At 45.1% G+C, this 24569-nt stretch overlaps 1 protein-coding gene across 4 annotated transcripts in view; it reads left to right on the plus strand.

Annotated features, from left to right (window-relative positions):
- The window catches only part of NCF4 (neutrophil cytosolic factor 4), a 122796-nt gene that overhangs the window by 56530 nt on the left and 41697 nt on the right, over positions 1–24569 (plus strand). For all 4 annotated transcript variants that reach the window (XM_030210088.1, XM_030210105.1, XM_030210097.1 and 1 more), the window contains 4 exons: positions 6443–6596; positions 6707–6777; positions 9420–9547; positions 21770–21818. In XM_030210088.1, the coding sequence (XP_030065948.1) occupies positions 6443–6596; positions 6707–6777; positions 9420–9547; positions 21770–21818 (402 nt within the window). The remainder of the gene's footprint in view (positions 1–6442; positions 6597–6706; positions 6778–9419; positions 9548–21769; positions 21819–24569) is intronic.

Below are 24569 nucleotides of genomic sequence, written 5' to 3' on the forward strand. Positions count from 1 at the left end.
GGAGGAGTGGAAAAATTCGTATTATCGAAACAAGATGGATGTCCATCTTTCATTTCGATAATACGGTCGGGGACGCCCAAATCTTGAAATTTAGGTCGTCCATAGAGATGGTCATCCCTAGACTTGGTCATTTCTGATTTTCGGCGATAATGGAAACCAAGGACACCCATCTCAGAAATGACCAAATGCAAGCCCTTTGGTCATGGGAGGAGCCAGCATTCGTAGTGCACTGGTCCCCCTCACATGCCAGGACACCAACCAGACACCCTAGGGGGCACTGCAGTGGACTTCATAAATTGCTCCCAGGTACATATCTCCCTTACCTTGTGTGCTGAGCCCCCCAAACCCCCTCCAAAACCCACTACCCACAACTGTACACCACTACCATAGCCCTTAAGGGTGAAGGGGGCACCTACATGTGGGTACAGTGGGTTTGTGATGGGTTTTGGAGGGCTCGCTGTTTCCTCCACAAGTGTAACAGGTAGGGGGGATGGGGCTGGGTCCGCCTGTCTGAAGTGCACTGCAACCACTAAAACTGCTCCAGGAACCTGCATACTGCTGTGATGGACCTGAGTATGACATCTGAGGCTGGCATAGAGGCCAGCACAAAATATTTTTAAAGATGTTTTTTGAGGGTGGGAGGGCGTTAGTGACCACTAAGAGGAGGTCATTTGGTCAGTTTGGGCAGATTTTTGTGCCTTAGTCATAAGAAAAACAGGTCCGGGTGAAAACGTCCAAGTGTTCGTCAGGGACGCCCTTTGTTTTTCCATTATGGGTCGAGGACGTCCATGTGTTAGGCACACCCAAGTCCCGCCTTTGCTACGCCTCTGACACCCTCTGTGAACTTTGGTCATCCCCGCGACAGAAGGAGTTGGGGACGCGCAAAATCGGCTTTCGATTATATCGATTTGGGCAACCCTGTGAGAAGGACGCCCATCTTGCGATTTGTGTCGAAAGATGGGAGTCCTCTTTCGAAAATGAGCCTGAAAGCATTCTACAGTGGTCTTCCCCAGTACTTGTATAACCTGATTCCTTACTCACTTTCTCAGTACTTACATTCTCAAGACCAGAACTGGCTTGCAGCTCATCTTGACGCCACCTGATATCCTGCATTTTTTTAATCTTGTCCCATTTCTTTGGAATTCACTCCCTGCCTCTCTTCATTCTGAAACTAATTATAAGAGATTTTAAAAATTCTTTCTTTATCATCCCTCCAGACCAGCCCAGAAGCTTGGGTTTATAATCATCTAATTGTAAAAATATAGGGTTTAAAGTCTGCAATCAGAGTACAAGCTCAACAATTCTATTCATTTAAAATACTCCTTGAAACATTACTATATTTATACCATTTATTAAACAACATGTGCCCATAACAAAAAAGACTACTCGGAACTCTCTTTCACTTGCCCAACATCACTCATACCCTTTCATTCCTCATCCAGTCATATGATAACATCCATGATGCTTAATCTATACAGAGAACAATTCACTTACTTAACACAATTAGAGATACAATCTCCCTCAGAGGGATTTACATCTGTTGTTTACCACTACTGTTGGTAGCGTAATGATATCTCTGTTTGATCAAATGTCTCAAATGATGTTTTCCAAACTCAGTTCATATATCATGTGAAAGTCTCTTTCTCAGCTCTTAGGGAACTTCTGCAGGAAGGTGCCGTACAGCCCATGAACAGCTATCGACAACACTTGTTCATATCAGTTCAATTCAGCTGATTGCCCTTAAATCATCCTGGTCCTCAATGCGAGACCACGTTTTGAAACATTCCTTCATCAGGAGGAACCATGTACCGGATAGGCTTTCCTCTTGATTCTTCGGACACACCAACATTTTCTTTAATATATCTTCTGAGCATTTCCCTAAGAGTAAGAGAAAGAACTCTGGGAAATTTTATAAATTGTAAGTTATTACGTCTTAAGGAATTCTCAAAAGCTTCAGCTTTTCTCCTCCAACTTACTACATCTTTAATCACAGTTGTTTGGATCTTTTGAACAGTGTTAAGGTCTTTCTCTTGTTTCTCCATTTTCTCGGTTAATTTTTTAACATCAGAGTCAACATTTTGCAGTTTCAATTTGAGAACCATGTTAAACAACTAAGGGAGGAAGTTATCAATGTGGGCTACTATTAAGACTTGTTATTTTACTGTTTGCCTCAATTATTAGTAACTACGTCTCATTGCATAAAATGGGACCTGTGCTAAAATAGCCCATATTGGTGGTAAAGTCACACATCTTAATAGTAGCCAATGTTCATAACTATGCCCCTATGACAGTTTAGTAAACAGGCCCCTAATTTGTAAGCACCTGGGTGTCAGCAATCATTGTCTAGGGTTGGTCCCGGATCCAATTGCTGACACTGGGTGCTTCAAGTGTGCATAATTTATTCTAATTTTCATGAGCTACCATGTCATAGTGAATTAGCCCATAGTATTCTCTGTTCAGGAAATATGAACTGGATTAGGAACTGGTTGACGGACAGACGACAGAGGGTGGTGGTAAATGGAGTTCGCTCGGAGAAGGGAAAGGTGAGTAGTGGAATGCCTCAGGGATTGGTGCTGGGACCGATTCTGTTCAATATATTTGTGAGTGACATTGCCGAAGGGTTAGAAGGTAAAGTTTGCCTATTTGCGGATGATACTAAGATTTGCAACAGAGTGGACACCCAGGAGGGAGTGGAAAGCATGAAAAAGGATCTGAGGAAGCTAGAAGAATGGTCTAAGGTTTGGCAATTAAAATTCAATGCGAAAAAATGCAAAGTGATGCATTTAGGGAGTAGAAACCCACGAGAGACTTATGTGTTAGGCGGTGAGAGTCTGATAGGTACTGAGGGGGAGAGGGATCTTGGGGTGATAGTATCCGAGGATCTGAAGGCGACGAAACAGTGTGACAAGGCGGTGGCCGTAGCGAGAAGGTTGCTAGGCTGTATAGAGAGAGGTGTGATCAGCAGAAGAAAGGAAGTGTTGATGCCCCTGTACAAGTCGTTGGTGAGGCCCCACCTGGAGTATTGTGTTCAGTTTTGGAGGCTGTACCTTGCGAAGGATGTTAAAAAAATGGAAGTGGTGCAAAGAAAAGCTACGAGAATGGTATGGGATTTGCATTCCAAGATGTATGAGCAGAGACTTGCTGACCTGAACATGTATACCCTGGAGGAAAGGAGGAACAGGGGTGATATGATACAGACGTTCAAATACTTGAAAGGTATTAATCCGCAAACAAATCTTTTCCGGAGATGGGAAGGCGGTAGAACGAGAGGACATGAAATGAGATTGAGGGGGGGCAGACTCAAAAAAGATGTCAGGAAGTATTTTTTCACGGAGAGAGTGGTGGATGCTTGGAGAACTCTTTTATTAAAAGAAACGCAAAACAATACTTCAACAAAAGTATGTACAAGCAATAAAAAACTCCCACATATCTCCTAGACCCTAAACACCTATACAAAGCCAACTAAACCCCCCCCTTAAAAACCCCCACCCTATACCAAACCTCCCCTATGGAGGTTTCAAATGAACATGTTTCCACCACACATTTGCCTTCTGTAACCCTTCCGTCACCCCTTCCCATTTAGCCACCTCCAGAACTCCCCTAATTATGTCCCAACTAACCTGTTCAGCCGACCTGTAGTCCTGGTGCAGGGACACCCCACACCGAGCCATCCAAAGGTAAAACCTGAGTATTACCGAAATGATAAACTCCGTCACCGGATCCAAACCCCCACTTCGCTGCTGCCGCCCATAGACCCAATCAGCATATGAGTACGACCGGAAGCTAGAAATGTGCAAAAGCGATGCCACTCTATCCCCCACGGTCCTTGAAAAGGGGCAATCCCGCAAAAAATGGTCCATTGTTTCTTCCGTACCCACACATTCCCCCCTTGGACAATCCCGATCCTGCATAGTCCTATAGTTGAGATTTCCTCTCACATACAATTTCCCATGAAAGGACAGCCAAGCAATGTCCCTGTACTTAGGCGGAATCCGCCTCGATGTAACCAATAGCAAGCCCTGCCGCAGCACCGACCCAGGTGCATCTCAGAGTGTCAGGGGTGCTGAAAAGGCCTGGGCCCGCACCCTTTCCACCCATACCTCCCTGCTCCCTGCCTTAATTTCCTCCACCGTGATCCCCCAAACTCTTACCAACCGAACCAACATCCAATAGTACCCTACCTGCATGGGTGCCCCCTTCTTTAAAGCCGCCACCCTTCCCCCCATCCGCCATGGAATCCAAAATCTTTCCCACCATAACAAGACACTTTGTGCCCACCCTGGCGGGTCCCTACCTACTGCCCGTCCCAAATTAAACTGGAGGAACAGGGAACTGAAAAATAACACTGGGTTCACCATTCCCACCCCGCCATCCTTCCGGGGTAAGTATGTAATGTTCCGTTTAACCGGGTGGATGCTTGGAATGCCCTCCCGCGGGAGGTGGTGGAGATGAAAACGGTAACGGAATTCAAACATGCGTGGGATATGCATAAAGGAATCCTGTGCAGTAGGAATGGATCCTCAGAAGCTTAGCCAAAATTGGGTGGCGGAGCAGGTGGGGGAAGAGAGGTTGGTGGTTGGGAGGCGAGGATAGTGGAGGGCAGACTTATACGGTCTGTGCCAGAGCCGGTGATGGGAGGCGGGACTGGTGGTTGGGAGGCGGGAAATACTGCTGGGTAGACTTGTATGGTCTGTGCCCTGAAAAAGGCAGGTACAAATCAAGGTAAGGTATACACATATGAGTTTATCTTGTTGGGCAGACTGGATGGACCATGCAGGTCTTTTTCTGCCGTCATCTACTATGTTACTATCCAGCTTATAATCGAAAGTAATCGCCGGCTATTTCCCGACACAAATTAGGATATGGCTGGCGATTTCGCAAAAGCGGCGAAAAGTGTATAATCGAAAACTACATTTGTGATAGCTTCGCCGCTTTCCCTTCGCCTCGCCGGCGAAAGTTCAAAGGGGTGTGTTGGCGGCGAAGCGAAGGCGGGACATGGGCAGGCTTGGGCGTGGCTACCAGATGGCCGGCTTTCGCGGATAATGGAAAAATAAAACCCGGCGATAAGCAGTATTTCACCGGGTTTACTTGGTCCTTTTATTTTCACGACCAAGCCTCAAAAAGGTGCCCCAACTGACCAGATGACCACCGGAGGGAATGGGGGATGACCTCCCCTTACTCCCCCAGTGGTCGCCAACCCCCTCCCACACTAAAATTATTAAAATACAAACCTTTTTTGCCAGCCTGTATGCCAGCCTCAAATGTCATACCCAGCACCCTGACAGCAGTATGCAGGTCCCTGGAACAGTTGTTGTTGGTTGCAGTGGACTGCAGAAAGGCAGAGCCAGGCCCATCCCCCCCTACCCTGGGTAATGTTGAGCCCTCCCAAATCCCCCAAAACCCACTGTACCCACATGTAGGTGCCCCCCTTCAGCCCTTAGGGCTAGGGTAATGGTGCACACTTGTGGGCAGTGGGTTTTGGGGGGGATTTGGGGGACTCAGCACACAAGGGAAGGGTGCTATGCACCTGGAAGCTAATTTGGTTGTTTATAAAAGATGTTTGAAGTGCCCCCTAGGGTGCCCGGTTGGTGTCCTGGCATGTGAGGGGGACCATTGCACTACAAATGCTGGCTCCTCCCACGGCCAAATGCCTTGGATTTCGCCGGGTTTGAGATCGCCGGCAGTTTTTTCCATTATCGCGGAAAAACAAAAGTGGCGATCTCAAACCTGGCGAAATCCAAGGCATTTCGCCGGGCCACACCGTATTATCGAAAAAAAAGATGGCCGGCCATCTTTTTTGAAAATACAGTTCCGGCCAGCTGTTGCGCCGCCGCCAAAATAGATCGCTGGCGACCTATTTCGCCGGCGACGTTCGATTATTCCCCTCCATGTAACTCATGTCAGATATCACTCTGGTTTTCCCTAATGGAAGCAGGATCAGAAGCAACCTCTCTAGTGCAATGTTTTTCAACATTTCCTTGAGGCACACAACCAGGTGGGTTTTTAGGATTTCCACAATAGATGTGCATGAGATAGATTTGCATATACCAGGTCACTAATATATGTAAATGTATCACATACATATTCATTACGGATCTCCTGAAAATCAGACTGGTGAGATTTGCTCCATACAAGGTTGGGAGACATTGCTCTAGTGAAACCAAACTCCTTAGGCACACCTTCAACACTCTCCATAGTGCTGAGACACACTCCCTCCTCTCCTGCTACTTTCTTCCTGGCACCGATAGACTCCCCAGGTACACCAAGGCACACCTTTTCATGGATGGTGGGGTGAAGAATGGATATATGAACTGTGCAAAAAAGATGTTGGTCAACTGTTTTTAAATCTTTTCACTCTAGAGCAACCGAAATCTCTCAATAACTAACATCATTCAATAAATTTTATATCCAAGTTGGATCTGAAATACCATCCTTTTTTTAGATGTTTGTGATCGAAGTGAAGACAAAAGGGGGTGGAAAATACCTGATTTACCGACGATATAGTCAGTTCTATGCTCTCAGTACTAAACTGGAGGAGAGGTATGGACCAGAGAGTAAGAATAATCCATTCATTTGCCCTCTACCTGTACTCCCAGGTGAGTTCCTTCCCTGATTCCAAGCATTATAACTAGTATTCCTATTGATTTTTCCATTATTCTGGATCACAGGTTCCATATAAATGATTATTTTCTTTTGTGCTTTCCAGGGAAGATTTATGTAGGTAATAAGCAGGAGATTGCAGAAAGTCGGATTCCTCTCCTCAATGTCTACATGAAGGTATGAACTTTTAGTCTCTTTTATTTATTATTTATTTATTTATTTATTGCATTTGTATCCCACATTTTCCCACCTCTTTGCATGCTCAATGTGGCTTACAATACATCATGAATGGTGACAACATGAGAAAACATACATTTAGTATTACAGAAGGATTTTGGGTAACATGATAATAAAAACATGATAGTATTTTAACAAGCAAATATTGTAAGACAGTTCTGGATATATGTAATGGAGTTCACATTTATTGATCTTTGTGGCAGGGGCGTATCTGCGTGGGGCCTCAGGGGCCTGGGCCCCCGCAGATTTCGCCCTGGACCCCCCTACCGCTGCCAACCCTCCCCCTCCGTTGCTCGCCTACCTTCGCTGGCGGGGGACCCCAACCCCCGCCAGCCGAGGTCCGCGTCCTCCTGCCGCTGGCGGCTGCCTTTGGTCCTTTAATTCTTCCATTGAAGCTGGCGCCGACGAAAGTTTCTTTTGAGTCTGACGTCGCTGCACGTTGTACGTGCAGGACGTCAGACTCAGAAATTGTTTTCTGAGTCTGACGTCCTGCACGTACAACGTGCAACGTGCAGCGACGTCAGATTCAAAAGAAACTTTTTCGTCGGCGCCAGCTTCAATGGAAGAATGAAAGGACCAAAGGCAGCCGGCAGCGGCAGGAGGACGCGGACCTCGGCTGGCGGGGGTTGGGGTCCCCCGCCAGCGAAGGTAGGCGAGCAACGGAGGGGGAGGGTTAGCAATGGCAGCGGCTGGGGGGAGGGGGATCGGCAATGGCGGCGGCGGCGGCGGCGGCGGCGGGGGGGGGGGCTATAATGTGCCCCCCCTCTCTGGCCCTGGCCCCCCCTACCGCCGCAGTTCAGATACGCCCCTGCTTTGTGGTATGCCTTGTTAAAGAGATGGGTCTTCAGTAGTTTGCGGAAGTTAGTTAGTTCATAGATCGTTTTTAAGTTGCGCGGAAGCACGTTCCAGAATTGTGTGCTCAGGTAAGAGAAGGTTGACACATGCATTAAGCAGTCCTGCTGATCAGTATTATATCATATATTATTACTGTTTCAGGTTGTACGACTCGATTATAGGTCTGTCTCCATGGCAGAGTGTGGTTCCTGCAGAACTATATTTAACGTATAATGAACTACGATTTTTGCAAGATGTCTAGGTACAAAGGTGCCTGCTTTCCTGTAAGCACACACACAACAAGGTGATTTTCAGGCTCATTTTTAAAAGAGAAGGACGCCCATCTTCCGATTTCTGTTGAAAGATGGGCGTCCTTCTCCCAGGGTCACCCAAATCGGTATAATCAAAAGCCGATTTTGGACATCCCCAACTGCTTTCTGTCGCAGGGATGGCCAAAGTTCAAGGGGGCGTATCGGAGGCATAGCGAAGGCAGGACTTGGGCGTGCCTACCACATGGATGTCCTCGACCCATAATGGAAAAAAGAAAGGGCGTTCCTGACGAGCACTTTGGCGACTTTACCTGGTCCTGTTTTTCTTATGACCAAGGCACAAAAAGGTGGCTGAAATGACCAGATGACCACCGGAGAGAATCAGGGATGACCTCCCCTTACTCCCCCAGTGGTCACTAACCCCCTCCCACCCTCAAAAAATATCTTTAAAACTATTTTGTGCCAGCCTCTATGCCAGCCTCAGATGTCATACTCAGGTCCATGACAGCAGTATGCAGGTCCCTGGAGCAGTTTTAGTAGGTGCAGTGCACTTCAGGCAGGCGGACCCAGGACCATCCCACTCCATACCTGTTACGTTTGTGGAGCAGAGAGTCCTCCAAAACCCACCAGAAACCCACTGTACCCACATCTAGGTGCCCCCCTTCACCCGTAAGGGCTATGGTACTGGTGTACAGTTTTGGTTAATGGGTTTTAGGGGGGGGGTTAGGGGGCTCAGCAGACAAGGTAAGGGAGCTGTGTTCCTGGAAGCATTTTGTGAAGTCCACTGCAGTGCCCCCTAGGCTTCCCAGTTGGTGTCCTGGCATGTCAGGGAGACCAGTGCACTACAAATGCTGACTCCTCCCATGACCAAAGGGCTTGCATTTGGTCGTTTCTGAGATGGGCGTCCTTGGTTTCCATTATCGCCGAAAATCAGAAACGACCAAGTCTAGGGACGACCATCTCTAAGGACGACCTAAATTTAAAGATTTGGGCGTCCCCGACCATATTATCGAAATGAAAGATGGACGTCCATCTTGTTTTGATAATACGGGTTTCCTCACCCCTCCATCGGGTCGTTTTGTGAGGACGTCCTCAACAAAACTTGGGCGTCCCTTTCGATTATGCCCTTCCACGTATCAAAGGTACTCAGGTACATTAATTTTGAAAATCTCAGGACCAATATTTAAAAGGGAGCCTAATCTTCGCATTGCAGCGAATACTATCTTGTTCTACTATTGAGGCATTGGACCTATACAACTTATATATTGCAGAAGCAATATCCCAACTCACAAATTGCAGAACAAAACTTCAACCCCTGAGACATGCGTTGTTTAACGCCGAAACACGGGCCGTGTCGGGTCACTAGTCAATAAAGAACTTCTGTTGCCCCAGTCTTGAAGGCCCAGTGTTGGTTTTTTTGTTTGGGTGCTTTCTTTATAGAATTACCCTCAGTATAGCGTTGGTCTTTTCTGTCTGTAGAAGCTGTTGTGTCTGCCCGTGTGGGTGCTGCTAGATGAAGATGTCCGAATATTCTTCTACCAGACAGTTGCTGACAGAGATATGGTCCCACAGGCATTGCGTCGGCTGCGTCCTCCCACCCGTAAAATGTAAGTTTTCTCCTCTTGTGGTATTTTGCTACACAGTTCTGTAAGGCTGGTTTCAATGGTAGGGTTTAATTCGTGGATGTCGTAAGTCATGAATTCCTAATATGTATCTAAGAATTTGTCCATCAGGCAGGGAGTTTTTACCACTGCAATATTATATCTGGGCTGCCACTGTTTTTCTTAATCCTATAGAAGCCCCTTCCCTCATTTATTCTGTTATTGAGATACCACATAAATTCCTATATACAAATCATGCATGGAGTACCCTTCTTAAAGGAAATTGGGGGGCTTCTAATACTTGGAAACAAAAAAGACTTGTGATTTGTTAAAATAAAATATTCTACATTGATATTGCCATTTTTTTCTGAAAATGTGGTGGTAGTACTGTGGAGGAGTGGCCTAATGGTTAGAGTGGTGGACTTTGGTCCTGGGGAACTGGGTTTGATTCCCACTGCAGGCACAGGCAGCTCCTTGTGACTCTGGGCAAGTCACTTAATCCTCCATTGCCCCAGGTACAAATAAGTACCTAAGCCGCATTGAGCCTGCCATGAGTGGGAAAGCGCGGGGTACAAATAAAAAAAAAATTCAAAATCAGTGATGTAAGCAAGAGGATCTCTAATTACATAACATACATAGTAAGCGATGGCAGATAAAGACCTGAACGGTTCATCCAGTCTGCCCAACAGAATGAATAGTATGAAAAACAAAACATAAAGGGTTGTATGTGCGTTTGCATGTTGAATGGTGCTTAGATGGTGACTCTGACTGTGAAGAACTAAGGCCGATGCTGAGCTGGCTTGTACAGACAAGGTCCCATATATGGCAATCCGGTTTAGGATGGGCTGGAGAGAGTTTTGATGGAAAATCCAGTAATATGGAATGTGAGGACAGCACCGGGCAAATGACAAGATGGATTTGGATAGACTGGAGTGGGCTTCGACAGCAACTTCAGTAGTTGGAACCTACGAACATGGGTGTGCGGGATTCTACAATCTACGTCCCAGAAATGCCAAAGAGAGACATTCATTGTTGGTTTAATCATGACTTGATAATGAGTGTGACTATCGGGCAGACTGGATGGATTGTTCAGGTCTTTATCTGCCATCATTTACTGTTACTATGCTATTATATTACTTCAGAGCTGTTCAATATTGTTTACCATTTCTAAGCCACAAAAAGGTCAATTTCCAAAGACCAGCTGAGCAGCCAAAATAATTGGGTAAATTAATCTGGTTATCTTTAGGTGACTTTTGGGCTCAGTTGAAAATTTTCCTAAACCTAATCAGTTAAAACTTAGGTCGCTCAACAGCACTGCTAGAACTTGACTTGCTGGTAGTGAAAAATCTGGTCCCCTAATTCTGAATGTGAGTTGGTCCCTCCTTTAATAGGCAGTGAATCAGTGGTGTGCTGGTAAATTTTTAACAACAGGCTCTCTCCCCGGTCCACCTCGGCGCCCCCCCGTCTACCTCTGCCCCCCCCCCCTCGTCCACCTCTGCGCCCCCCCATCCACCTCTGCGCCCCCCCCCCAAATTGCAGAGCTGGCTATAGCCGGGGGGGGGGGGGGGGGGGGCAATGCATTACTCTCTCCAGGAAAAAAATGATCCCAGGTTCCAATCTAATTCATGTTTAATGTGGGATAAAATGCCATAAATAAGTAAATAAATATAAACTTTTAATGTTGAGCACCTGATTCTCAAGGTGAACATATTCCAAACACTATAATGAAAATAAAATGAGTTTTTTTCTACCTTTGTTGTCTGGTGACTGTTTTTCTGCTCATGCTGGCCCAGTATCCGATTCTGCTGCTATCTGTCCTCTTAACTCCGTTTCCAGGGCTTCCTTTCCATTTATTTCTTTCCTCCTTTCTTCTTCCTTTCTGGTCCTCAGCTTCTGCCTATTTTCTCCATCCATTTGCAGTTATTCTCCTCTCTTCCTTTTCCCTCTTCTCATCTCATTCCTCACTCTTCCCTCCCCTCCACCCATATCCAGCATTTCTTCTCTCTCCCTTCCCTCTCCTCCACCCATGTCCAGCAACCCTCCTCTCCCCTGCCCTCCATGCACCCATGTCCAGCAATCCTCCTCTCCCCTCCATGCACCCATGTCCAGCAACCCTCCTCTCCCCTCCATGCACCCATGTCCAGCAACCCTCCTCTCCCCTCCATCCACCAATGTCCAGCGATCCTCCTCTCCCCCCTGCCCTCCATCCACCCATGTCCAGCAACCCTCCTCTCCCCTGCCCTCCATCCACCCATGTCCAGCATTTCTTCTCTCTCCCTTCCCTCTCCTCCACCCATGTCCAGCAACCCTCCTCTCCCCTGCCCTCCATGCACCCATGTCCAGCAACCTTCCTCTCCCCTCCATGCAACCATGTCCAGCAACCCTCCTCTCCCCTCCATCCACCAATGTCCAGCAACCCTCCTCTTCCCTGCCCTCCATCCACCCACCCATGTCCAGCAACCCTCCTCTCCCCTCCATCCACCAATGTCCAGCAACCCTCCTCTCCCCCTGCCCTCCTCTCCATCCACCCACCCACCCATGTCCAGCAACCCTCCTCTCCCCTGCCCTCCATCCACTCACCCATGTCCAGCAATCCTCATCTCCCCCCTGCCCTCCTCTCCGCCATCTTCCAGCCCTCTCCGCTCCCCTGGTCGTCCATCTTCCGTCTGCTCCCCGATAGTAGCCCTGCTGGTTTCCTTTCTGCGCTGCCGCCGCCGTCCTGCCTTTAAAAAATTAATTTTCCCTCGAGGCGCGCCAGCGTTGAAGCGAAGGCAGCAGGCTCAGCTCAGTTCCTGCCTTCGTTCCGTTCCTTCGCATCATGGCTCCGCCCTTGCCTGACGTATTTCCTGTTTGCGCAAGGGCGGAGCCATGATGCGAAGGAACGGAACGAAGGCAGGAACTGAGCTGAGCCTGCTGCCTTCGCTTCAACGCTGGCGCGCCTCAAGGGAAAATTAATTTTTTAAAGGCAGGACGGCGGCGGCAGGGCAGAAAGGAAACCAGCAGGGCTACTATGGGGAGCAGAGGGCAGACGGAAGATGGATTTGCGGGGCGGGGGAGCGGAGGCGAGCCGGCTCGCACGGGCCAACAACCGGCTCGCAAGATGCCAGAAAATTTAACAAACGGCTCTTGCGAGCCGGTGCGAGCCGGCTCCAGCACACCACTGCAGTGAATCGATGAATAATAAGTAATAGACTGTTAACCCTAAACATCAGTAACAGCAGAAATTCCTCGCTGGAGCTGCCTCTAAGAGGGGTATTTTTTTTGGTGTGGGGGGGGAGGAAGTTCTGGAATGAACAGGTGAAAAATACCAAGTCTGTACTTTTCAAAAGAATATAAGTACATAAGTATTGCCACACTGAGACAGATCAAAGGTCCATCAAGCCCAGCATCCTGTTTCCAACAGTGGCCAATCCAGGTCACAAATACCTGGCAAGATCCTGAAAAAGTTCAATACATTTTATGCTGCTTATCCTAGAAATACTGCCAACTAACGCAGCTAAACTCTACTTGTATCTTTAATAACACAATAGACGTAGAAAGGTAGAGTGCTATGGGAGGATTACTAAGGTGCAGTTTACAGGCACAGTCTCATATTTAGTCGCAGCTAATTTTAAACTAATTTGCTGCTAACGTTCTAATCATAGACTTATGCCCGCCCTCCTACCATTATACTCTGCTAACAGCACTACTGGTTTCTTTATATCGCTTTTTACTTATTTTCTTATTTATGTTTTTTGTATCATTCCAACATGCTGTTAGCTATTATGTTATTGTCGCAAACTTATAGCTTATAACTTACCGTATCTGCATGCCGTTAGACAAGCTGTCTAATAACGGCATTCTCATTTCATGTCCTCTAGTTCTACCTCCTTCCCATCTATGGAAAAAGTTCGTTTACGGATTAATACCTTTCAAATATTTGAACGTCTGTATCACATCACCCCTGTTTCTCCTTTCCTCCAGGGTATACATGTTCAGGTCAGCAAGTCTCTCCTTGTACGTCTTGTAACGCAAATCCCATACCATTCTTGTAGCTTTTCTTTGCACCGCTTCAATTCTTTTTACATCCTTAGCAAAAACTGAACACAATACTCCAGGTGGGGCCTCACCAACGACTTATACAGGGGCATTAATACCTCTTTTCTTCTGCTGGTCACACCTCTCTCTATACAATCTAGCAACCTTCTAGCTATGGCCACTGCCTTGTCACACTGTTTTGTTGTCTTCAGATCCTCAGATACTATCACCCCAAGATCCCTCTCCCCGTCTGTACATATCAGACTCTCACCGTCTAACACATACGTCTCCCGTGGATTTCTACTCAAGTGCATCACTTTGCATTTCTTCGCATTGAATTTTAATTGCCAAACCTTAAACCATTCTTCTAGCTTCTGTAGATCTTTTTCATGTTTTCCACTCCCTCTGGGGTGTCCACTCTGTTACAAATCTTAGTATCACTTCTTCAGAACCCTTATTTTATCATCCTCACTTTAATATTCCCTTATTTCTTGTTTGTCTGTCCTATTTAGATTGTAAGTTCTGTTGAGCAGGGACTGTCTCTTCATGTTCAAGTGTACAGCGCTGCGTACGTCTAGTAGCACTATAGAAATGATAAGTAGTAGTACTAGTATCATCCACAAAAAGGCAAACTTTACCTTCTAACCCTTCGGCAATGTCACTCACAAATATATTGAACAGAATCGGCCCCAGCACCGATCCCTACGAGGCACTCCACTACTCACCTTTCCCTAATCTGAGCGAATTCCATTAACCACCACCCTCTGGCGTCTGTCCGTAAACCAGTTCCTAATCCAGTTCACCATGTCGGGTCCTATCTTCAGCCTGTCAAGTTTATTCAAGAGCCTCCTGTGGGGAACCGTGTCAAAAGCTTTGCTGAAATCTAAGTAGATTACGTCTATAGCATGTCCCTGATTCAATTCTCCGGTCACCCAGTCAAAGAATTCAATGAGATTTGTTTGGCATAATTTACCTTTGGTAAAACCATGTTGTCTCAGATCTTGCAACTTATTGGCTTCCAGGAAATTCACTATCCTTTCCTTCAGCATCGCTTCCATTACTTTTCCAGTAACTGAAGTGAGGCTTACCGGCCTGAAGTTTCCAGCTTCTTCCCTATCACCACTTTTGTGAAGAGGGACCACGTCCGCAATCCCATGGAACCTTTCCCATCTCCAAGAATTTATTAAATAAATCTTTAAGAGGACCCGCCAGAACCTCTCTGAGCTCCCTCAATATCCTGGGGGGGTAGATCCCGTCCGGTCCCACGGCTTTGTCCACCTTTAGATTTTCAAGTTGTTCATACACACTCTCGTCCGTGAACAGTGCTATATCCACTCCATTCTCATATGTACTTTTGCCAGTCAATCACGGTCCCTCTCCAGGATTTTCTTCTGTGAAAACAGAACAAAAGTATCTATTTAGCAAATTTGCTTTTTCTTCATCATTATCTACATAGTGGTTCGCAGCAACTTTCAGTCTCACAATTCCCTTTTTAGTTTTCCTCCTTTCACTAATATACCTGAAGAAATTTTTGGAATGAAGAAACATTTTCTCTGATTCATATTAAATGTACTACTTTGTAGCTTCATCGCATGCCCCCTTGTCCTAGTATTTTTGGAAAGAGTAAACAAAGGATTCACGTCTACCAGTTCCACTCCACTCATTATTTTATAGACCTTTATCATATCTCCCCTCAGCCGCCTTTTCTCCAAGCTAAAGAGCCCTAGCCACTTCAGCCTTTCCTCATAGGGAAGTCATCCCATCCCCTTTATTATTTTCGTTGCCCTTTTCTGTACCTTTTCTAATCCTACTATATCTTTTTTGAGATGCGGCAACCAGAATTGAACACAATATTTGAGGTGCGGTCGCACCATGGACCGAAACAAAGGCATTATAACATCCTCACTTTTGTTTTCCATTCATTTTCTAATAATACCTAACATTCTATTTGCTTTCTTAGCCACCACAGCACACTGAGCAGAGGGTTTCAAACTATCATCAACAAGGACGCCGAGATCCCTTTCTTGGTCGGTGACTCCTAACATGGAACCTTTCATGATGTAGCTATAGTTCGGGTTCCTCTTTCCCACATGCATCACTTTGCACTTGCTCACATTAAACGCCATCTACCATTTAGACGCCCAATCTCCAAGTCTCGTAAGGTCCTCTTGTAAATTTTCACAATTCTCTTGCGATTTAACAACTTTCAATAACTTTCCAGCTCATTTTCAAAGGAGAAGGCCGGCCATCTTCTGACACAAATCGGGAGATGGCCACGCTTCTCTCAAATGCGGCCAAATCGGCATAATCCAAAGCCGATTTTAGCCGGCCTCAACTGCAGTCCGTCGCAGGAGCGGCCAAAGTGTAAGGGGGCGTGTTGAAGTCATAGCGAAGGCGGGACTGGGGAGTGGTTAACACATGGCCACTCTCGGCCGATAATGGAAAAAAGAAGGCCAGCCTTGACGGAGCATTTGGCTGGTTTGACTTGGTCCATTTATTTTTAGGACCAAGCCTCAAAAAGGTGCCCCAAATCACCAGATGACCACCAGAGGGAATCGGGGATGACCTCCCCGTACTCCCCCAGTGGTCACCAACCCCCTCCCACCATAAAAAAAAAATTAAAACAATATTTGCCAGCCTCAAATGTCATACCCAGCTCCATGCCAGCAGTATGCAGGTCCCTGGAGCAGTTTTAGGGGGTACTGCAGTGCACTTCAGGCAGGCGGACCCAGGTCCATCCCCCCCTACCTGTTACACTTGTGGTGGTAAATGGGAGCCCTCCAAAACCCACTAGAAACCCACTGTACCCACATGTAGGTTCCCCCCCTTCACCCATAAGGGCTATGGTAGTGGTGTACAGTGGTGGAGAGTGGGTTTTGGGGGTATTTGGGAGGCTCAGCACCCAAGAGAAGGGAGCTGAGTACCTAGGAGCAATTAATGAAGTCCACTGCAGTGCCCCCTAGGGTGCCCGGTTGGTGTCCTGGCATGTGAGGGGGGCCAGAGCACTACGAATGCTGGCCCCTCCCACGGCCAAATGCCTTGGATTTGGCTGGTTTTGAGATGGCCGGTCTCGGTTTCCATTATCGGCGAAAACCAAGTCTGGCCATCTCAAAACCGGCCAAATCCAAGGCATTTGGGCAGGCCGGACCGTATTATCGAAACGAAAGATTGCCGCCCATCTTTTTCGATAATACGGTCTATTCCACAGCTTCCCTAGCCCGCCTTTAGAGATGGCCGGCCTGAGAGATGGCTGGCCATGTTCGATTATGCCCCTCTTTGTGTCATCTGCAAATTTAATTACCTCACTAGTTACTCCCATCTCTAGATCATTTATAAATATGTTAAAAAGCAGTGGTCCCAGAACAGACCCCTGGGTAACCCCACTATCTACCCTTCTCCATTGAGAATACTGACCGTTTAACCCTATTCTCTGTTTTCTATTTTAACTAGTTTTTAATCCACATTAGGACACTACCTCCTATCCCATGACTCTCCAGTTTTTCTGGAGTCTTTCTTGAAGTACTTTGTCAAACATCTTTTGAAAATCCAGATACACAATATCAATCAGCTCACCTTTATCCACATGTTTGTTCACCCCTTCAAAGAAATATAATAAATTGGTGAGGCAAGATTTCCCTTAACTAAGTCCATGTTGGCTTTGTCTCATTAATCCATGCTTTCGAATATGCTCTGCAATTTTGTTCTTTATAATAGTCTCTACCATTTTGCCTGGCACCAACGTCAGGCTCACCGGTCTATAATTTCCCGGATCTTCTCTGGAACCTTTTTTATATATTGGCGTTACATTGGCCACCCTCCAATCTTTTGGTACCATGCTCGATTTTATAGATAAATTACGTATTATTAACAATAGTTCCACCAGTTCATTTTTCAATTCTATTAGTACTCTGGGATGAATACTATCCGGCCCAGGAGATTTGCTACTCTTCATTTTGTCAAATTGCCCCATTACATCCTCTAGGTTTATAGAGATTTCATTCAGTGTCTCCTACTCATCAGCTTTGAATACCATTTCTGGCACTGGTATCTCTCCCAAATCTTCCTCGGTGAAGACTGAAGCAAAGAATTCATTTAATCTCTCCACTATGGCTTTGTCTTCCCTGATTGCCCCTTTTACCCCTCGGTCATCTATCGGTCCAACCGATTCTTTTGCTTGCCTCTTGCTTTTAATATATGTTTTTGCCTCCAACGCAATCTTTATTTCAAAGTCCCTCTTTGCCTTCCTTATCAGCGCTTTGCATTTGACTTGACATTCCTTATGCTGTTTCTTATTATTTTCAGTCAGTTTCTTCTTCCATTTTCTGAAGGATTTTCTTTTAGCTCTAATAGCTTCCTTCACCTCACTTTTTAACCATGCCGACTGTCGTTTGATCTTCCTCCTTCGTTTTTTAATACACGGAATATATTTGGCCTGGGCTTCCAGGATGGTATTTTTAACAGCATCCACGTCTGATGTAACTTTTTGACCCTCGTAGCCACTCCTCTAAGTTTTTTTTTCACCGTTCTTCTCATTTTATCATAGTTTCCTTTTTGAAAGTTAAATACTAACGTATTGGCTTTCCTGTGTGTACTTACTCCAAAGCTAATATCAAATCTGATACATCTAGCTCCATCTCTACCTGTTTTCAAATCTATGCTAAAAACCCACCTTTTCACTGGTGCTTTTAGCTCCTAGCCACTACTCAGTTGCCCTCCCCTTGTCCCTTCCTTCCTTCTCACCATGTACTTCCCTCACCCGTAACTGTCTTGTCTGTGTATTATTTAGACTGTAAGCTCTTTTGAGCAGGGACTGTCTCTTTGTGTCAGGTGTTCAGCACTGCGTGCGTCTGGTAGCGCTATACAAATGCTAATAATAATAATATTATGATCACTGTTATCAAGTGGCCCCAGCACTATTACCTCCCGCGCTAGATCATGCGCTCCACTAAGGACTAGGTCTAGAATTTTTCCTTCTCTTGTCGGCTCCTGTATCAGCTGCTCCATAAAGCAGTCCTTGATTTTGTCCAGGAATTTTACCTCCCTAGCATGCCCTGATGTTACATTTACCCAGTCAATATCCTGATAATTGAAAACACCCATTATTATTATGTTGCCCAGTTTGTTAACCTCCCTAGTTTCCGATAACATTTCTACATCAGTCTGTTCATCCTGGCCAGGAAGACGGTAGTACACTCCTATCACTATCCTTTTCCCCTTTACACATGGAATTTCAATCCATAGGGATTCCAAGATACGTTTTGTTTTCTGCAGAATTTTCAATCTATTTGATTCAAGGCCCTCCTTAACATACAATGCCACCCCTCCATCAATTCGATCCACCCTATCACTACGATATAATTTTTACCCCGGTATGAAAGTGGTTATCCTCCTTCCACCAGGTCTCAGAGATGCCTATTATATCTAATTTTTCATTTAGTGCAATGTGGTTTAACTCTCCCATCTTATTTCTTAGGCTTATGGCATTCGCATATAGACATTTCAAACTATGTTTGTTGTTCCTATTTACATCATGCTCAGTACTTGACAGTATTAATTTGCAATCTTTTTGTCTGATTTTTATTTTTATTTGTGGACCCCTGATCTACTATGGTCTCTTTTGCAACCTCACTATCGGGACACCCTATCTTCCCTGTTTTGGTGATATATTTAAAAGATACCTTATTCCGAACCATGCGCTTTTGAGCGACTGTCGGCCTTCCCTCAGTTTCTAGTTTAAAAGCTGCTCTGTCTCCTTTTTAAATCTCCAGGATGGTAGAAGGAGAAATATTGCAACTGCTGCTATTTTTGTATGGGCATTTTTTTGGACAAGGTAACAGAAATATGGAAGGCGTCACATTTCTTTATTTTCAGAACTTTGAGGAAGTGGTGGTTGTGCTGATCTCACAACACATATCCATGCACGCTTTCCAAAAATACTAGGACTAGAGGGCATGCGATGAAACTACAGTGTAATAAATTGAAAACAAATCGGAGAAAAGCTTTCTTCACCCAGCGTGTAATTAAACACTGGAATTCGTTGCCTGAGAACATGGTGAAGGCGGTTAGCTTAGCAGAGTTTAAAAAGGAGTTAGACGGTTTCCTAAAGGACAAGTCCATAAACCACTACTAAATGGACTTGGGAAAAATCTACACTTCCAGGAATAACAGGTATAGAATGTTTGTACGTTTGGGAAGCTTGCAAGGTGCCCTTGGCCTGGATTGGCCGCTGTCATGGACAGGATGCTGGGCTTGATGGACCCTTGGTATTTTCCCAGTGTGGCATTACTTATGTACTTATGTACTTATTTCTTTAAAACATCCAGCTAAACCAAGCCAATATCCAAAGGGAGACTCACTTTCTTAATTTTCAACTGGTCATTGCAAGTAAGTGAAACAGATAACTTACTACACACAAATAATTGAAAAACAAGAGTTCTGCCCAAACAGGATGAGTCCTTGGAGCTGAACTGCCAGATTGAAGGAGTGGATGTTAAGTGACTAGAGATACATTCTGAATTACTGCAGAGGTGGAAGTTAAACTTTAGTGGAAAGGGGTTGTCAGTCTGAATGGATAAATACAGGATTCAATGCGGGAAGGATATTGGGTCTTCTAAAAGATCTGACATCTTTGCAAAGGATTTGACCTCTTTGATGAAAAAGAGGGAGAAATAGAGAGTTGAGGACTGCTTGCTCTTGAGCCCAAAATGGAGAATTCTGCCCTGCAGGAAGGGGTGCAGAGAATTCCCATAAGACGAGGGGCTCAGGAAATGACCAATAGGGTGAGATCATGTGCTTGGGGTGATGAAGCATTATTCCGACAGGTCTATAAGTAACTGGAGGAAATGGGTCAAATGTGACACAGATTTCAAGTCCAACCACTATGCTAGTATCGGGCTCATTTTCAAAAGAGAAAAACGTCCAAAAAGTGGCATGTCAGCATTTTGGAAACCTATTTTTAGATGTTTTTCTCTGAAGTCCATAATCACAAAAGAGAGGGTAATACAGCATATAAACATACAATATAAACAAGAAAAAGCAATACTGGGCCTTCAAGAAAGAGACAATGGCAGTCCTTTATTGTGAAAAAGACCTGACACGGGCCGTGTTTCAGCGCACAAGCGCCTGCCTCAGGGGTCAAAGTGTGTCTTCACAATATATGAGCAGGAATGTTCAGACAGTCTGAGTAAATTGCCTCAACTTCTAGTTCTGGCTATTCTGCAATGCATAATTTGTTTACATGCGGTATCTTCAATAAAATCTTTCTGCTGTTATATTGATCTGCTGGCTTCTTTTTCCTTTTTCTATATATCATGCATTCCAGCTTCTGAAGATTCCTGTGATTGAAATTTGATGACAAAGGGGAGAAATGTCTTGACGTTTAGCATGATAAGCACACAGTATATGTTTCCAAATTAATTGACTTGGCTGCTAATAAGGATCAGATTGTGAGCTGGAATTAAAATAATAAAACAGTTCTATAACTTGGCACCTAAGCACGAGCATATGTTATAGAAAAGCAGCACTTATATTTGCCAGGGGCACCAAAACATTTTTCTGGGCTTTTCACATAGACATCAAACATATAAATGGCAAGAGGCGTACTCACTCGCAAATGCGCAGTAGAGACCCTCTCTGTCCCGCCACCGCGTCAATACATGATGACAAGGGTGTGACAGAGAGGGAACCTGCGCACCTGCGAGTGAGGGAACCGCCGTCGTCACCGCTTTCCCCCTCCCAGGGTTGCCGCTACCGCTCCCCCCACCCACCCGGAGTCGCTGCCGCCACCCACCCTCCACCCGGCCCGGGTACCTGGCTTCACTATTCAAACCGCCGGAACGCAGCACCCAGCTCATCTGAGCTGCCGTTGGCCTTCCTTACCTGCCTGTGTCCCGCCCTCGCCGACGTTACGTCACACGAGGGCAGAACACACGCAGAGAAGAAGGAAGGCTGACGGCAGCTCAGATGAGCTGTGTGCTGCGTTCCGGCGGTTTGAATAGTGAAGCCAGGTACCCAGCCCGGGTGGAGGGGTGGCGGAGGGGACTCCGGGGGGGGGGGGGGGGGGCAGCGGCGGCGGCGGCGACCTATCCGGGGGGGGGCTTTCAAACCCCCCTTCCTTTACTAGCCTGTTTTTACGGGCTCAACGGCTAGTTCCATTATAAAATGACCCCTTTAAGAGGTACAAATTAAACAACTGTTTCTCTTTTCTTGCAGCAAGAATACATCTCCACAAGTTCCTGACTATAACAGACCACGGGCAGAGGTCAATATATTCTCTACCAGATTTTGACTTTTATCTAATTGATCCCAGACAGTCATCCTTTTACTCCACACAGATAACTGCTTTTGAAGGAAAGTATTGGCTGCCTGTGTTTTTAGATCAGATTTTAAGTACACTGGTTTTATTTTGTAGTAGACAACCTGACTGTCTAGATCAGGGGTGTCCAACCTTGGCCCTCACCAGGTTGGGTTTTCAGGATTTCCCCAATGAATATGCATGAGATCAATTTGCATACAATGGAGACAGTGCATGCAAATAGATCTCATGCATATTCATTGGGGAAATCCTAAAAACACAAATGGATTGCAGCCCTCGAGGACTGAGGTTGGACAACCATGGTCTAGAGTTTCTGAAAGCATCATGGTGACTTTACAGATAGTTTGCTTTTGATTATACCACCCATGGCATAACATCTGAGCAATTCACATAATATTATAAATCATGAATAGAAAGAGAGAAAAGAAAAAGAAAGGTGAAGCTAGAATGGGTGATGGATTTGATATATTGCCTTTCTATGATAGAACCAAAGCGCTTTACATTTTTATTTATTTATTTGTTACATTTGTATTCCGCATTTTCCCACCTATTTGTAAGCTCAGTGTGGCTTACATAGTACCGGAGAGACCTTTGCAGGCTCCAGTGTGAACAAATACAGGGTGATGTTGGGGTAAGATCAATTTCATGTTGCACAGCCATATTAGGGAATTGGAAAACGGAAGAGTGGTGTTATGTCCATTACGTGCTTTAGTTTGGTTGTGTTGCAGAGATTAGGCATTTAAGTTGGATCGGTAGGGTATGCCTTTTTAAACAGGTTGGTTTTTAGTGATTTCTGGAAGTTTAGGTGGTCATACGTCGTTTTCAAGGCTTTTGGTAATGCGTTCCACAGTTGTGTGCTTACTTAGGAAAAACTAGATGCGTAAGTTGTTTTGTATTTAAGTCCTTTGCAGCTTGGGTAGTTCAGATTTGGATAAGATCGTGTTGATTTGGATGTATTTCTAATTGATAAATTGATCAAGTCTGTCATGTAACTCGGGGCTTCTCCGTAGATGATTTTGTGAACCAGATTTTGTGGTGTAGGTTTTGAAGGCGATGCGTTCTTTGATTGGGAGCCAGTGTAGTTTTTCTCGGAGGGGTTTTGCACTTTCAAATCGCGTTTTACCAAATATAAGCCTAGCTGCCGTGTTTTGAGTGGTCTGAAATTTCTTTAAGGTTTGTTCTTTACGTCCCGCATAAATTCCATTGCAGTAATCTAAGTGGTTTAGTACCATTGATTGTATCAAGTTGCGAAATGTTTCCCTCGGGAAGAATTGCTTCACGCGTTTGAGTTTCCACATTGAGTGGAACATTTTCTTTGTTGTGGATGCCACTTGGCTGTCTAGTGTTAAGTTACGGTACATTGTAATGCCGAGGATTTTCAAGCTGTCTGATATAGGTAGGGTGTGATCTGGGGTGTTGATACTTGTGGGGATGTCCGTGCTGTGTTGGGATGAGAGGATGAGACAATGAGTTTTTTCTTAATTGAGTTTTAGTTGAAATGCATTTGCTCATGAATCCATAATGTTCAGGCCAAGCTTGATTTCGTTGGGGATTTCTATCAGTTTGGATTTGTAAGGAATGTATATTGTGACATCGCATGCATATATGAAAGGGTTAAGGCCATGGTTGGATAAGGACTTGGCAAGTGGGGTCATCGTTAAGTTGAATAGGATCGGTGATAGCGGTGATCCTTGCGGTACTCCACAGTCTGCTTTCCACGGTGATGATATGTTTGAATTTGATTTTACTTGATATGTTCTAGTGGTTAGGAAGCCCTTGATCCAGTTAAATATGTTTCCACCAATCCCAAACGTATCTAGTAATCTTATAAATATATTCATTATATGATTTGTCTGCCCCTACTGGGCTCACAATCTCTGTACTTCTTTGTCCCTACTGGGCCCACAATCTAAGTTTATATCATAATAAAAATAATAGATCATAAGACAGCATGTATTCCTCTGCTGACTATTTCTAATAACCACCTATATCTATTTATAAATCAAATGCTTTTGGGAATAAAAATGTGCTAAGTCAGTTTTTAAATGTTTTAAGAGATCTTTCTAATCTAAGATGGCTTGCCAAAGTGTTCCAAAGTGATGGTGCAGTTAAACTAAAGTTGGTGCTTCATATGGTTTCCAAGAAATGACTCTAAAAGAAGGAACCAACAAAATATTGTATTGTGAAGACCATAATGTTCTAGAAGGACTGTAGGGAATTAATAGTCAAAAAAGAAATCAGGGTTCACCTGAATGAGGAATTTCAAATGTTAACAACAAATGTCTTCTATGGAATTTTTGTGGAAACTGGAAACCAATGTTATGCTTCCAGAAGTGTTGTAACATAATTAAATTAACGCATTCCATGAAGACGTTTAATCGTGCAATTTTGTATAATCTAAAGATGTCTAATATTTATGTAATGCCCCTTTGTGGGTGTCCCTACTTTTTATGTGTTGCTGTTCACCCAGGGGATCTTTCACAAAGGCATGGTAGCGTTTTTAGCATGTGCTAATCATTAGCATGCACTAAGGGGGAATTCTATATATGGCACCTAAAAAATCCTCGTGGAAAACATTTTCACCTAAGCGTATTCTATGTGTTGCCTAGATTTAGGCGCAGTATTTAGAATATGCTTAGTTGATATCCCAGCACCTAAAACTGCACGTCTATTTCCAACGAAAACATGGCGTAAATC

This window comes from Microcaecilia unicolor, chromosome 1, assembly GCF_901765095.1.
Source record: "Microcaecilia unicolor chromosome 1, aMicUni1.1, whole genome shotgun sequence".
Taxonomy (NCBI): Eukaryota; Metazoa; Chordata; class Amphibia; order Gymnophiona; family Siphonopidae; genus Microcaecilia; species Microcaecilia unicolor.